The 14539-nt window shown below is 56.8% G+C and overlaps 2 protein-coding genes across 3 annotated transcripts in view; one reads left to right on the top strand and one right to left on the bottom strand.

Annotated features, from left to right (window-relative positions):
* LOC113940250 (chloride channel protein ClC-Kb-like) overlaps positions 1-4971 on the top strand; it is a 7420-nt gene extending 2449 nt beyond the window's left edge. Inside the window, exons 10-19 of one of the 2 annotated variants that reach the window (XM_027631362.1) lie at positions 1500-1584; positions 1677-1838; positions 1927-1996; positions 2630-2740; positions 2832-3045; positions 3134-3267; positions 3776-3867; positions 3946-4029; positions 4137-4223; positions 4770-4971. In XM_027631362.1, coding sequence (XP_027487163.1) covers positions 1500-1584; positions 1677-1838; positions 1927-1996; positions 2630-2740; positions 2832-3045; positions 3134-3267; positions 3776-3867; positions 3946-4029; positions 4137-4223; positions 4770-4811 — 1081 coding nt within the window. In that variant the 3' untranslated portion in view covers positions 4812-4971. The remainder of the gene's footprint in view (positions 1-1499; positions 1585-1676; positions 1839-1926; positions 1997-2629; positions 2741-2831; positions 3046-3133; positions 3268-3775; positions 3868-3945; positions 4030-4136; positions 4224-4769) is intronic. The other variant, XM_027631363.1, reaches the window with a different exon arrangement.
* Positions 4972-8062: 3091 nt separating this feature from the next.
* The window catches only part of EPHA2 (EPH receptor A2), a 16048-nt gene continuing 9571 nt past the window's right edge, over positions 8063-14539 (bottom strand). Inside the window, exons 7-17 of the mRNA XM_027631361.1 lie at positions 14266-14425; positions 14048-14147; positions 13892-13947; positions 13687-13812; positions 13421-13603; positions 12710-12771; positions 12389-12598; positions 11820-11969; positions 10982-11175; positions 9701-9856; positions 8063-8410 (exon numbers count right to left, since the gene is read on the bottom strand). Coding sequence (XP_027487162.1) covers positions 8305-8410; positions 9701-9856; positions 10982-11175; positions 11820-11969; positions 12389-12598; positions 12710-12771; positions 13421-13603; positions 13687-13812; positions 13892-13947; positions 14048-14147; positions 14266-14425 — 1503 coding nt within the window. The 3' untranslated portion in view covers positions 8063-8304. The remainder of the gene's footprint in view (positions 8411-9700; positions 9857-10981; positions 11176-11819; positions 11970-12388; positions 12599-12709; positions 12772-13420; positions 13604-13686; positions 13813-13891; positions 13948-14047; positions 14148-14265; positions 14426-14539) is intronic.

Raw genomic sequence — 14539 nt, forward strand, 5'->3', positions numbered from 1 at the left:
CCCTATGTCTCCCCCATGCCCCTGCTGACTCACCCCATACATCCTGGCTGTCCCCATGCACCCTGTGTGTCCATATATCCACCCTCTACACCCCACACACCCACCCTGGATGTCCACTCTGTGCGCCCTCCACGTCCCCCCCATGCACCCTGAGTGTCCATGTGTCCCTCACCACCCACCTTGCCCATGCACACCATAAATCCTGAGTGTCTCTGTGTCACCCCCTGCACCCTTCCCCCCCACCCCATACATCCTGGGTGTCCCTATATCCCATCCCCTGCACCCTGCCACTCACTCCATACATCCTGGGTGTCCCTGTATCCCATCCCCTGCACCCTGCCACTCACTCCATACATCCTGGGTGTCCCTATATCCCATCCCCTGCACCCTACCACTCACTCCATACATCCTGCGTGTCCCTGTATCCCACCCCATGTCCCCTGCCCACCCATCCCACCCACCCTGGGTGTCCCTGTATCCCATCCCCTGCACCCTGCCCACCCACCCCATACATCCTGGGTATCCACATGTCCATTCCACACACCCTGCATGTGCCACCCCATGTGTGCCCATCCTGTGCACCCCGAGTGTCCACATGTCCCCCCCATGCCCCTGCCCACCCACCCTATACGTCCTGGCTGTCCCTGTGTCCCACCCCATGCACCCTGGGTGTCTGTGTGTCCCCCATATGCATCCTGGGAGTCCCTATGTCCCACCCCATTCACCCTGCCCACTCACCCCATATGTCCTGAGTGTCCCTGTATCCCCCCCATGCCCCCTGCCCACCCATCCCACCCACCCTGGGTGTCCCTATATTGCACCCCATGCCTGCTGCCCACCCACCCCATACATCCTGGGTGTTCCTGTACCCCACCCCATGCCCCCTGCCCACCCACCCCACCCATCCTGGGTGTCCATGTGTCCCCCCCATGCACCCTGAGTGTCCCTATGTCGTCCCCCCACCCATCCACCCATCCCACCCACCCTGAGTGTCTGTGTGTCCACTCTGCACCCTATGTGTGCACCCTGGGCATCCTTATGTCCCCCCCATTCCCCCTTCCTACCCACCCCTTACATCCTGGGCATCCACTCCATGCACCTTCCATGTCCACCCCCTGCACCCTGTCCCTTCACCCTGAGTGTCTGTGTGTGTGTGTGTCCCTGCACCCTGGGTGTCTCTGTGTCCCCCCCTGCACCCTGAGTGTCCCTCCGTGCACCCTGAGTGTCCCCCTGTGCACCCTGGGTGTCCCTATGTCCCCCCCTGCACCCTGAGTGCCCGTTTTCCCTTGTGCATCCTGCCCACCCACCTCATCCATCCCAGGCATCCACACATCCCCCCCGACTATCCCTGGGTCACTCCCCACACCCCCCTGTCCATCCCTGTATCCCCTGTCCGTCCCCACACCCCCCTGTCCCTCCCTGTGTCCCCTGTCCATCCCCACAGCCCCCTGTCCCTCCCTGTGTCCCCTGTCCATCTGTCCAGCCCCTCTCCCCCGCAGCAAACCCGTGTACACGGCGCTGGTGGTGCTGCTCCTCTCCTCCATCACCTTCCCGCCGGGGCTGGGGCAGTTCATGGCCTCCAGGGTGAGTGGGGGGCACAGAGGGCTCCCCGGGGACCCCAGAACGTCCTGGTGGGCGCTCAGGGTGTCTGTCTGTCTGTCCCCGTGTCCGTCCAGCTCACCATGAAGGAATATCTCACCTCCCTCTTCGACAACCACACGTGGGGGGGGCGGGCCCCCAATGCCTCGTGTGCAGCTGAGCCCGGGGGGCTCTGGCAGGAGTGGGACCATCCCTCGGCCACCATCTTCGGCACCTTGGCCTTCTTCCTGCTCATGAAGGTAGCCGTGCCCTCCCCCGAGCTCTGTGTGTGCCCCCGGCTCGGTGTCCCGTGGGGTGACCCCTCCCCGTGCCCGTGCTGCCCCCCAGTTCTGGATGCTGATCCTGGCCACCACCGTCCCCCTGCCCGCCGGGTATTTCATGCCCATCTTCATCTACGGTGAGCTGGGGGTGGATCAGGGATGAGGGGGGCAGCCAGGCCCGGGGGGGCAAAGGGGGGCAGCCAGCCCTTGGAGTGAGGGGTACTAGGGGGGTGTCGAGCCCTCGGGGTGGGTACATCCAGTCCTGTGAGGGGTACACAGTGTATCCAGGGGTACATCCAGACTGGGGAGCACAGGGGGTGTACCCAGCTCGCAAGGAGTGGGGCACAGTCTGGGGGGGGTGTGGGTGTTTGGGCTGTATCCAGCCTTGGGAAGGGGATACATCCAGTCTGAGGCTGTATCCCACTCGACTGGGGTTACATCCAATCTGGTCCAGTCTAGGGGGGTGCAGGGGGTGTATCTGGCCCTGGGGGGGGTGTGTTGCATCCAGTCTGGGGGGCATAGAGGGTTTATCCAGCCTTGGGAAGGGGGTACGTCCGGTGTGGGGGTGTATCCAGCCGTGGGTGTGGGGGTAAATCCAGTGTGGGGGTGTATCCAGCCGTGGGAAGGGGGTAAATCCAGTGTGGGGGTGTATCCAGTCCCGTGGATCGGGGGGTGCATCCAGCCCCGGGGGGGCTGCAGGAGGGTGGTCACCTCCAGCTATTCTGGGAGGGCACTCCCGGTATCTCCCCCTCGCCCCCTCCCCATTTCAGGAGCCGCCATCGGCCGCTTGCTGGGGGAGGGGGTGGCCCTTCTCTTCCCGCGGGGGCTCCATCCCAAGGGACCCCCCCGGCCCATCATTCCCGCGGGATACGCCCTGGCCGGTGAGTCGGGGTGTGGGGACACACCCCCGGGGGCGGGGAGGGGGACACCCATCCCCGACCCCTGACCCCCCCGGGGCTCTCCCCCCCGCAGGCGCCGCCGCCTTCTCGGGCTCGGTGACCCACGCGGTGTCCACGGCGCTGCTGGTGTGCGAGGCCACGGGCCACCTGGGCCACCTGCTGCCCACCGTGCTGGCCGTGCTGGTGGCCAACGCCATCGTGCAGAAGCACCAGCCGTCCTTCTACGACGGCGGCATCATCGTCAAGAACCTGCCCTACCTGCCCCCCATCCGCAGCCGCCACACCGCGTGAGCCCTCCCCTGCCCCCCCGCCCCCCAAAAAACACGGTCCGGGGGGTTGGATGGAAATTTAGGGGGGGTTTTTTGTGCTCTCCAGCTCCTACAGGGTGGTGGTGGAGGAGTTCATGCAGCGCCGGGTGCTGGCCCTGGCCAAGGGGGATGGTTTCCAGGAGGTGCTGAGGGCCTTGGACGCCTCCTCTGACGCCGAGTATCCCGTGGTGGAGAGCGCAGGTGGGATTTGGGGGCTGGGGGGGTCACTGGGATTGTCCCTGTTCTCCAGGGTCAGAAGGCAGGTGGGATTTGGGAAATGGGGCATGTCACCAGGATTGACCCCCAAAGGGGGAGGGAGACTCCAAAGGGGGGCAGGACCCCAACGAGGGACCCCAAAGGGAGGGCAGTAGCCCCAAGGGGGGAATCCCAAACTGGGGGGAGACCCCCAAAGGGGGGTGAGACCCCCGCGGTGACCCCCAGGCTGAGGGGGGGGGGACACCCCCAACCAGGGGGCTCCAGGGTCAGAGTGCAGGGGGGATTTGGGAAATGGGAGGGTCACTGTGGCCATGAGGGACATCACTGGGGTTGTCCCCCTTCTCCAGGGTCAGAGTGCAGGTGGGATTTGGGGGACGGGGGGGGTCACTGGGATTGTCCCCACCCTCGAGAGTCAGGGTGCAGGTGGAATTAGGGGTTTGGGGGGGGGCACTGTGACCACGGGGGTGTCACTGGGATTGTCCCCATCCTCCAGAGTCCCCCACCCTGGTGGGCACCGTCAGCAGGGCCCAGCTGGTCACCTTCCTACAGAGCCACGAGCACCCTCAGGCCCCCCCGGGGGAGAAGGTAAACAGGGGGGGAGCACCTGATGTGCCCAAAACACTGGTTTTCCACCCCAAAACAAACACTCCTGATCTGCCCAAGGTGGCCCCGGTGGGGACCCTCGGGGACGACTGTGCCATCGAGCCCGTCATGCTCCAGTTCTCCCCGTGGACGTCCCTGCACCAGGTTTGGGGGGGACATGTGTCCTGGGAGACACCCCCCCACACACACACCTGTGTGTCACACCCGGGGGTGGCTCTGTCCTCACCTGTCCCTGCTGTCACCTCTCCCAGGCCTATCACCTGTGCCAGCTGCTGAAGCTGCAGAGAGTGTTTGTCACCCGCTGTGGGGACCTGGTGGGAGCCGTGGGGTGGGCAGAGGTGAGAGGGGAAAGGGGGGAAGGGGAGGGATGGGAGGGAAAGGGGGAAAAGGGGGAAAAAGGAGGAAAAAAGTAGGCAGGGGAGAGGGGGGAAGGGAGGAAAGGGAGGAAAGGGGGGAAAGGGGAGGGATGGGAGGGAAAGGGGGGAATGATGGAGATGGAAAGGGGGGGGAAAACTGGGCAGGGGGAGAGGGGGAAAAGGGAGAAAAAGGGGGAAAAGGGAGAAAAGGGAGGAAGGGGGGGAAGAGGTAAAAAGGAGGGGAAAATAGGGGAAAGAGAGAAAAGGGGAGTGGGGGAAGGGGGGGAAAGGGAGGAGAAGGGGGAGAAAAAGGGAAGGAGGGAAGAGAGGAAAAGGGGGGAAATGAGGGAAAAGGGGGGGGAAATGAGGGAAAAGGAGGGGAAAGGGAGAATGGGGAAAAAAGGGGGGAAAGGGGGAAGAGAGGAAAGAGGAGAAGGAGGAAAAAAGGGAGGGCAAGGGGAAAGGGGGAAAAGGGAGGAGGAAAAGGGGGGAGGAAGCTCCTGTCCCACCTGCTCTGTCCCTCTGCAGCTGCGCAAGGGGATCGAGGAACTCGCCAACCCCAAGGGATGACTATTTGGGACCACGAGGGATCCCTCCCCAGGGATGTCACCCACGGAAAGAGGGGGATCCTGACCCCCCAGGTGATGGGGAGGGGTCTCCCCCGGGGGGAGGGTGTCCTGGCTGGGGGGGCAGTTTCCCAGCAGAGTGTGCTGTGCATTAAATACATCGATCCCTCTGTGCTTCCTCCTCCTCCTCCTCTTCCTCCAGCCCCACGGGGTTCATTTTGGGGGGCTCACCCCCCACATACCCAACAAACACCCCTTAAACCCCCCCCGAAACTGCCCCAGGACATGCACTGAAGTGCCCCGGTCTCTGCATCACCCCCCCGGCCCCTCCTCCAACTGTTAGCACATAATTATCCTTATTTCAATTATCCTTAATTACAATTAGTAAGGGTGGTGGGTGTTCAGCGACCCCAAGGTCTGCGGGAAGTGGGGGGGCTGAGCCCCCCCAGCCCTTCGGTGACCCCGGACGGGAGCTCAGCCTGTTTAGGCGGCACATCGGGCGCTAATTAAGCCGGGGGGGTAATTAAGGGCGGCAGGGCAGGTTGGGCAGGGCGGGCAAGCCTGGGCCCGGCTCAGGAGGGGTGAAGCCGGGTCAGCGCCAGGGAGACACCCCAAAAGTGGGGCAGGAGCTGGGCTGGGCACTGGGAGCACTGGGAGCGGGGCCGGGCTGGGCTGTGGCACCCAGGGAGGGGGGAGGGGAGCGCGGGGAGGGGGCCCCAAATCCCTCGGGGGGCGGCACCCCGGGGTGACATCCCCGCCGCCCCACAGCCCCCTCCCCCCGTGCCCCGGTGTCCCCCTCGCCCTTTCCCGGCCCCACCCCGAGCAAACCCGGGACAAGGCGCTGCCCAGCCCCCAAACCCGGGGGGTGCCCCCCTCACCCGGCCCCTCCCCGGGCGCTGCCGGACTTTGAGCCGCGCTCAAGAACACGGCGGAGCTGAGCCCGACAAACTCGTGACACACACGGGGCACCCACAGCCCCAAACGGCCCCGAAACGGGGGGAAACCCACCCAAAAGGCAGCTTTTGGGTTGGTGCCCCAAAAGGTCGGTGCCCCCGACCCTCCCCCCCTCCCCGTTCTGGTTTGGGGCAGGGAAAAAACCCCTCCAACCCCTTTTTTCCGGCGTTTTTGCACCCGGTGATTTGCAGGCTCCGCGCAGCCGGAGCCGCCGCCGCTGCGGCTTTGGGGGATGGAGAGGCCAAATTCCTCCCGGGTTTTGCTGAGGAAAAGAGGCCCCGGGTGGGAAACGGTCCTGGAGTTGTGTTCGACCCCTTAAAAAACCTGAAACCCCCTTTAAAACCCCTTAAAAAACCCTTAACCCCCCTTTGAAAACCTTAAAACCCCTTTAAAACCCCTTAAAAAACCCCTCTTTAACTCCTTTAACCCCCCTCCAAAACCCCCCATCCTTAAAACCCCCTTAACCCCCCCTTAAAAATCCTAAAAAAAGACCTTTTAAAAACCCTTAACCCCGTTTAGAACCCCTTTAAAACCCCTTAAAAAAAACAACTCTTTAACCCCCCAACAAAACACTCCAAAAAAAACCCCATCCTTAAAATCCCCTTAACCCCCACTTAAAAATCTCTAAATAAAACCCCTTAAAAAACCTTAAACCCCCTTTACAACCCCTTTCAAACCTTAAAACCACATTAAAACCCTTTAAAAAACCTCTTTAACTCCTTGAAACACCCAAAAAAGCTCCACTCTTAAAACCCCCTTAAAAATCCCTAAATAAAACCCCTTAAAAAACCTTAAGCCCCCTTATAAAATAACTTAAAATCCTTTTAAAGATCCTAAATCCCCTTAAAAACTCTGATAACCCCTGAATAAACCTTAAAAGCCCTTAAAAAACCTCTTTAACCCTTTTAAAACCCCTAAAACCCCCCACTCTTAAAAATCCCTTAAACGTCCTTAACCACCATCTTAAAAACCCCTAAATAAAGCCCCTTAAAAAACCTTAAAACCCCTTCAAAGATAACTTAAAAACCCTTTTAAAGCCCCTAAACCCCCTTAAAAACTCTGATAATCCCTTAAAAACCTTAAAAAACCTGTAAAACCCCTTAAAAACTCTTTAACCCATTTAAAATGTTTTTAACACCCCTAAAACTCCCCTACTTTTAAAACACCCTTAAACCTCCTTAACCCCCCTTCAAAATCCCTCAGTAAAGGCCCTTAAAAACCTTAAGCCCCCTTAAAAAATGCTTAAAAATAATTTAAAACCCTTTTAAAGGCCCTAAACCCTCTTAAAACCCCTGATATCTCCTAAAAAAAAGCTTAAAACTCCTTAAAAACTTTAAAACCCCTTAAAAACCCTTCACCCGTTAAAAACCCCTTAAAACCCATAAAAAACCCACTGAAAAAAAACCTTAAACCTCCTTAACTCCCCCTTAAACCCCCCTAAAATTCCCTTAAAAGCCCCAAAACCCCCTTAAAAATCTTGAGAATCCCTCAAAACCCACTTAAAGTCTCCCTTAAACACATTAAAAACCCTTAAAAAACCCAGAAGCTTTAAACACCTGAAAAACTACTTGAACCTCCTTAATCCCCCCTTAAAACTCCCTCCTAAAAAATTCCTAAAATCCCTTAAAACCCCCTAAAAACCCCTGATAACTCTTCAAAGCCTCCCTTAAACCCCCTTTAAAATTCTTAAAAAACCCTTTAAACCTCTTAAAAAAACCCCTTAATACCCCACCAAAAACCCCCTTTAAAAATCCATAAAACCCTTTAAAAACCCCTTAAAAAACATATTTAAAACTTCCTTCAAAAATCCTTTTAAAATCCTTAAAGCACCCTAAAAAAACTGCTTTGAAACCCTCTCAAAACCCTTTAAAACTCCTTTAAAACACCCTTACACCCCCTGAAATCCAGGTGAAAATTCCCCCCACCCCCAAATTCCCTCGATCTCTGCAAACAAGTGGGAAAAGACAATATTCTAGAAAACAAAAAAAGCACATTTTTTTTATTCAAAACCCCACAAAAATCCCCGAAAATCCATGAAAAAAAGGGGAAAAAAATCCGTTGTTTTTTTTTTTTTAATTTTCCCCTTTTTTCCTCACCCAAATCTTTAATTCCTCGCAATAAATATACAAAAATAGAATAAATTAGGTTAAAAAATACAAGGCAACACTGGCAGGCACAGCATTAAAGGGAGGGGGAAGGGGGGAAAACCACCCAAAAACCTGGTGGGAGAGGAATAAATAGGGAGAAAAAAAGCAAAAATAAATCAGTTTTGGGACTGAGCCCCTTTTTTTTTTTTCTTGAAATGTGGGGGGGGCGCAAAAAGAAAAAAAACCCCCTGAAAACCTCCCCCAGCTCCCAGGGAGCTCGGAATTCCATCGGCACCCGTTTTTCTGGGGTCAGGGGGAGGGGCACACCCGTTTTCCCCCCATGCCCGGGGGAGGATGTTAATAATAATAATAATAATACTATAAAAATTCTCATTAATAAGAGGAACAATAAATAAACCCCGCGGTGGGGGGGGATTAATTTGGGGGGTCTCGGGGTCAGCCCGGGGCCCCCCCAGCCCCCGCCTGCTCCTGCATTCCCAGCAGGCTGTAGGTGATCCGCTTCTGGTGGCCTGGCAGCCGCACCCCGATCCGCTTGATATCCCTGGGAAAAAACCCGGAAAACAGGGATTAGTGGGGTGACAGGAGCCAGGAGCAGGTCCAGGGGAAAGGGGGGTGGGGGGGATCCAACCAGGCCCTGGGATTGGGGAACCCCAACGTGGCGTTCCCGAGGGATGGATGGACATGGATCATCCCGAGGGATGGATGGACATGGATCATCCTAAGGGATCGGTGGACATGGATCATCCTAAGGGATGGTCCATCCTGAGGGATGGATGGACGGACATGGATCATCCCAAGGATGGGTGGACATGGCTCATCTCAAGGGATGGGTGGAGGGATGGATGGACACAGCTGATCCCAAGGGATAGACAGACATGGCTCATCCCAAGGGATCAGTGGATGGATATGGCTCATCCCAAGGGGTGGATGGACATGGATCATCCCAAAGGACGGGTGGATGGGCGCAGCTCATCCCAAGGGATGGGTGGATGGACAGGGCTCATCCCGGGGGCAGATGGACGGACACAGCTCATCCCCAGGGACGGACGGACAGCCGTGACTCATCCCGGCCTCTCCAGCCAAGGAACATCTAATTTTATCCCGTCCCTTGGGCTGCCAAGGCCATGGAAGTGGTTTCCGTTCCCAGCACGTTCCCAGCACATCCCTGACCCCGGGATTTGGGGAGGAGGGTGTGGGGACAGTGTGGGGACACCATGGGGACAGTGTGGGGGCAGTGTGGGAATGCCAAGGGGACACCACGGGGACACATCCCAGGGACACCATGGGGACAGTGTGGGAATATTGCACAGTGTGGGGACACCACGGGGACACGAAGGGGACATCCCATGTGGACAGCACAGGAATGACATGGGGACAGCACGGGACACCATAGAGACACCACCAGGACACCATGGGGATGGAATGGGAATATTGAGGGGACAGCATGGGGACAGCAAAGGGACACCGTGGGGACAGCACGGGAATGTCAGGAGGACACTGTGGGGACACACCATGGGGATACCCCATAGGGACACCATGGGGATGGCATGGGGACACCATGGGAATGTCAAGGGAACACCAAGGGAATGTGCCATAGGGACACCATGGAGATGGAATGGGAATATCAAGGGGACAGCAAAGGGACACACCGTGGGGACAGCATGGGAATGTCAGGAGGACACTGTGGGGACACCAAGGGGAGAGCATGGAAAGAGTATGAGGACACCACGGGGACACCAAGGAGACACTCCATAGGGACAGCACGGGAATGTCAACAGGGACACACAGGAATATCAAGGGGACACCGAGGGGACACCGAGGGGACACTCACTCGCTGGTCATCTGCAGGACCTTCTCGATGGTGCTGTAGCCCGAGGCCATGAAGGTCTCGGTGTACTGGGGCATCCGGATGGACTCCAACCACTCCGGGACGGAGCGGAACGGGACACCCTCGGAGCCGCTGGTGCTGGGCAGGCGGATGGACACCCTGGGGCACGGAAAGGGGTGGAAAACGATGGGAAAATAGAAAGATGCAAAAAAAAAAAAAACCGCTGTGGAAATGAGAGGTTGGGAAAACAACGGGAAAACGGAAGGGTGTGAAAACAAGGGAAAAATTAAACGATGTGGAAAATTGTGTCAAAATGGAGAGATGGGAAAAATAATGGGGGAATGGGAGGGTGCAAAAATTCCTGTGAGAACGGGAGGGTGCAAAAAATGATGCAGAAAAGGAAGGATAGAAAAATACCACAGAAGTGAAACGATGCAAAAAATGATGCAGGACTGGAAAAGGGGCAAAAATGGGGCAGAAACAGAAGGAGGGCACAAAAAAGATGCGAAAATGGAAAGGTGGAAAAATGATGCAGAAATGGAAATATGCCGAAAGGTGATGCAGGAATCAAAGTACGGGAAAACGATGCAAAAATGCCAAAAATGATGTGAAAATGAAAAGATGAAAAATTACGCAGAAATGGAAAGGTGGAAAGAAAAAGTAATGCAAAAAAATGGAAGGATGCAAAAATAACGAAGAAATAAAACGATGCAAAAAAAAGGATGTGAAAGTGGAAGGATGAAAAAAAAACGAGGCAGAAGCAGAAGGATGTGAAAAATTATGTGAAAATGCAAAGATGCCAAAAAATCATAGGAAAATGAAAGGATGGGAAAATGTTGCAGAAATGGGAAGATGCCAAAAAAATAATGCAAAAATGTGACGAGGAAACGATGGTGAAGAAAGGAAATGGTGCAAAAAGCAATGTGAAAATGGGGAGGTGCCAAAACTGAGGCAGAAATGGAGATGCCAAAAGCAACGCAAAAGTGAAGAGACGCAAAACACAGCATGAACCAGCACCAGGGGAACACAAAACTACAAAAAAAGGTGCAAAAATGGTACCAAAAGCGACGGAAGACACAAAGGCATGTTGGAATCAGAGAATCCCAGGATGGTTGGGTTGGGAGGGACCTTAAAGTTAATCCCATTCCACCCCCTGCCATGGGCAGGGACACCTTCCACTCGCCCAGGCTGCTCCAAGCCCCGTCCAGCCTGGTCTTGGACACTTCCTCGGGTCACTGTCCCCACTTCCTGCACTCCCCACATCCCAGAGCTCCCCACACTCACCGGGGGTCGAAATCCGCCAGTGCCTTGAGGGACTCGGGGGCGCGGATCAGCTTGTCCAGGATGCTGACGACGTCGGCGAATTTGGGGCGCCGGGCGCGCTCCTGCTGCCAGCACTGCATCATCAGCTGGTAGATGGCCGAGGGACAGTCCAGGGGCGCCGGGAGCCGGAAACCCTCGTTGATGGCCTTCATCACCTACGAGAAGGAGGAGATTGAGTGTTCACAAGAATCCCAGGATGGTTTGTTTGGGAGGGACCTGAAAGCTCATCCCATTCCCACTCCCTGCCATGGGCAGGGACACCTTCCACCAGCCCAGGTTGCTCCAAGCCCCATCCAACCTGGCCTTGGACACTTCCAGGGATGGGGCAGCCAGAGTTTCCCTGGGCAACCTGTGCCAGGGCCTCCCCACCCTCCCAGGGAAGGATTCCTTCCCAATATCCCACCTAAATTTCCCTTCTTTTAGTTTAAAACCATTCCCCCTTGTCCTGTCCCTCCACCCCTTGTCCCAAGTTCCTCTCCAGCTCTCCTGGAGCCCCTTTAGGCACTGGAAGGGGCTCTCAGGTCTCTCTGGAGCCTTCTCTTCTCCAGGTGAACACCCCCAGCTCTCAGCCTCTCTCCAGATCTATCCACACATTTATCTCTTTATTCTCTAGAAAGGAATTCCCTATTCCAGTTGCATTAAGTCACAGAATCCCAGAATAGTTTGGATTGGAAGGACCTTAAAGCCCATCCCCATGCCATGGGCAGGGACACCTTCCACTATCCCAGGTTGTTCCAAGCTCCATCCAACCTGGCCTTGGATGTCCCCCAAACCCTGGTGGTGGAGGGTGGGTGCTCACCTCGTGGTTGGAGAGCTCCCAGTAGGGCCTCTCGCCGTAGGACATCACCTCCCACATGACGATGCCAAAGCTCCAGACGTCGCTGGCCGAGGTGAACTTGCGGTAGGAGATGGCTTCGGGTGCCGTCCAACGGATCGGGATCTTCCCGCCCTACAGAAACATTGAGGTCAACTCTGCACCCCCCAAAAAACCACCTCCACCATGGCCAACCACCTCTTGGCCAACCACCCTGACATGAACCACCGCCCCAACAAGACCAACCAACAACCCTACCTTGGACAACCCACCACCTCACCTTGGCCAGTCACTTCTCCATGGCCAACAAGCCACCCCTCCATGGCCAATCAACCAGCCCACCTTGACAAACCAACCACCTCCACCTTGGACAACCACCTCACCTTGGTCAGCCACCCTTCCATGGCCAACCCACCAACACCCTGGACAACCACCTCACCTTGGTCAACCACCCCAACAAGACCAACCAACCATCCCACCACAATGAACCACCCACTGCGACCAACCCAGCACCCGCCATGGCCAATCACCCACCCCTCCGTGGTGACACTTACACTGGTGGTGTAGGTGGCTTCAGGGTCATCTTCCAACACCCTGGAGAGCCCAAAATCGGACACCTTGCACACCAGGTTGCTGTTCACCAGGATGTTCCTGGCGGCCAGATCCCGATGGACGTAATTCATGTTGGCCAAGTACTTCATGCCGGCGGCGATGCCCCGCAACATCCCCACCAGCTGGATGACGCCAAAGTCCCCCTCTTTTTCCTGGGAAAAGGGGAGAATCCGGCCTGGAATCCATCTGTCGTCCCACCTCCTGTGGTGGGTGTTTGTTCCACCACCAGGTGCTCCTCGTCCCTGTCACCACATGTCACTCACCCGCAGGAATTTATCCAGCGCCCCGTTCTCCATGTACTCCGTGATGATCATGAAGGGCTTGTCTGCACAAAAACCAGACCCCAAATGGGTAAAACACCCCAAAAATCCCTCCAACCCCCAAATGAAAGAGCTCCAAAACCAAAAAAACACATCTGAAATTCCCCCCAACTCCTCCAAGCCCTCCCAAAATCCTCAGCCCTCCAAGAATACTGAACCTGCCTCAAAAAAATTCCCATTCCCCCAAAACAACCCCAACCCCCCCAACACAAAAAGAAACCCCCAAATCCCAAGTCCTCCCAAAAATCCAAACCCTCCCAATTCCCCACAAAAAAACCCAAAACCCCAACTCCCCAAAATATCACCTCCCCAAGACACTCCCAAAACAATGAAAAGCCCCAAACTCCCTACAGACTCCAATAAACCTTCAAATAAAATCCAACCCCCCCAAAAAATACCAAAATAACCCCCCTAAACCCACCCCAACTCCTGGAAAAATCCCCCAAACTCCCCTAAAACCCCTACAAATTAACCCCAACTCCCCCCCACCAAAATACCCAACATCATCCCCCAAAAACACCCAGGACCACTCAAAAAAACCGCAAGCCCCCCGAATTCCTCTTGGCATCGTTGCTCAAAACACCCTGTTTTTCTATTGCTCAGGTTTGGGGTGTTTTGCAGGGAAATTGGGGCGGGGTTTTTTTGGACACTCACACTTGGAGACGACGCCCTCAAGGCGGATGATGTTGTGGTGGCAGAACTGCCCCATGATGGTGGCCTCACTCAGGAAGTCCACGCGCTGCTTCTCCGTGTAGCCCACCTTCAGCGTCTTGATGGCCACCGGCACCTCCTTCCTCCCGCGCTTCAGGGTGCCCTTGTAGACCTCCCCAAATTCACCTGCTCCGAAAAACGGGGGACACTCATAACCCCCCTGGCCTGGCTCAGTTTTGGGGTGTCTGCGGGGTGACCCAGCCACGTACCGGCGCCGATGACCTTCTGGCGGGTGATGAAGGACGGGGGGATCTCGGTGGTGAACTTGAGCATGGCCTGGTTGGGGTCTTCGTAGGTGTGGGGGTCAACATAGGTCTTGAGGGGCTTCAGCTGGTCTGGGGATGTCAAGGAGGGGGGTCAGCACCCACAGCACCCCCCACCCATTGCCGCTGTCCCCACCGTGCCGTGGCTCACCTGACTTGGAGAAGTAAACGTCCTCGGCGGACTGGCGCGGCCGTGACCTTCTCCTCCTGCATAGAAGTCCCAAAAAATCATCCCTCGCCCATATTGGTGGTGGGAAAACAGTATTTTGGGTTTTTCCGGGGTGTTTCTGGGGGTTTCTCTCCTTACCGCCGCAGGACGTAGATGAGAGTGGCCAAGAGCACGACAACAAAGACGACGCCGGCGACGGTGCCGGTGATGACGGCGGTGGATGCCGCGGCCTCGGCGCCTGCGGGGACCGTTTGTGGTGGCCGGGTGAGCCCTGCACCCCCTGGGCCCCCCACCCCACACCCCTGCACCCCCTGGGCCCCCCACCCTGTCCCCCTGCACCCCCCCTCGCTCCTCACCCTCGGGCAGGGTCTCGAACTCATGCTGGGGGCTGAAGGCGCCCTGGCCGTCGGCGGTGAGGGCCTGGACACGCACCACGTACGCGGTGCCCGGGGACAGCTTGGGCAGCGTCACCGAGGGGCCCTCGCAGCGCAGCACAGAGTAGCTGTTCTCGTCCACCTGGGGACACCGGGGTCATGGGGGCACATGGATGAGGGTGACAGGGATGGGACAGGGATGGGGGTGACAGGGATGGGACAGGGATGGGGGTGACACGGATGGGGTAAGGATGGG

The sequence above is a fragment of the Corapipo altera genome, unplaced genomic scaffold (assembly GCF_003945725.1).
Source record: "Corapipo altera isolate COAL_440 unplaced genomic scaffold, ASM394572v1 167, whole genome shotgun sequence".
NCBI lineage: Eukaryota > Metazoa > Chordata > Aves > Passeriformes > Pipridae > Corapipo > Corapipo altera.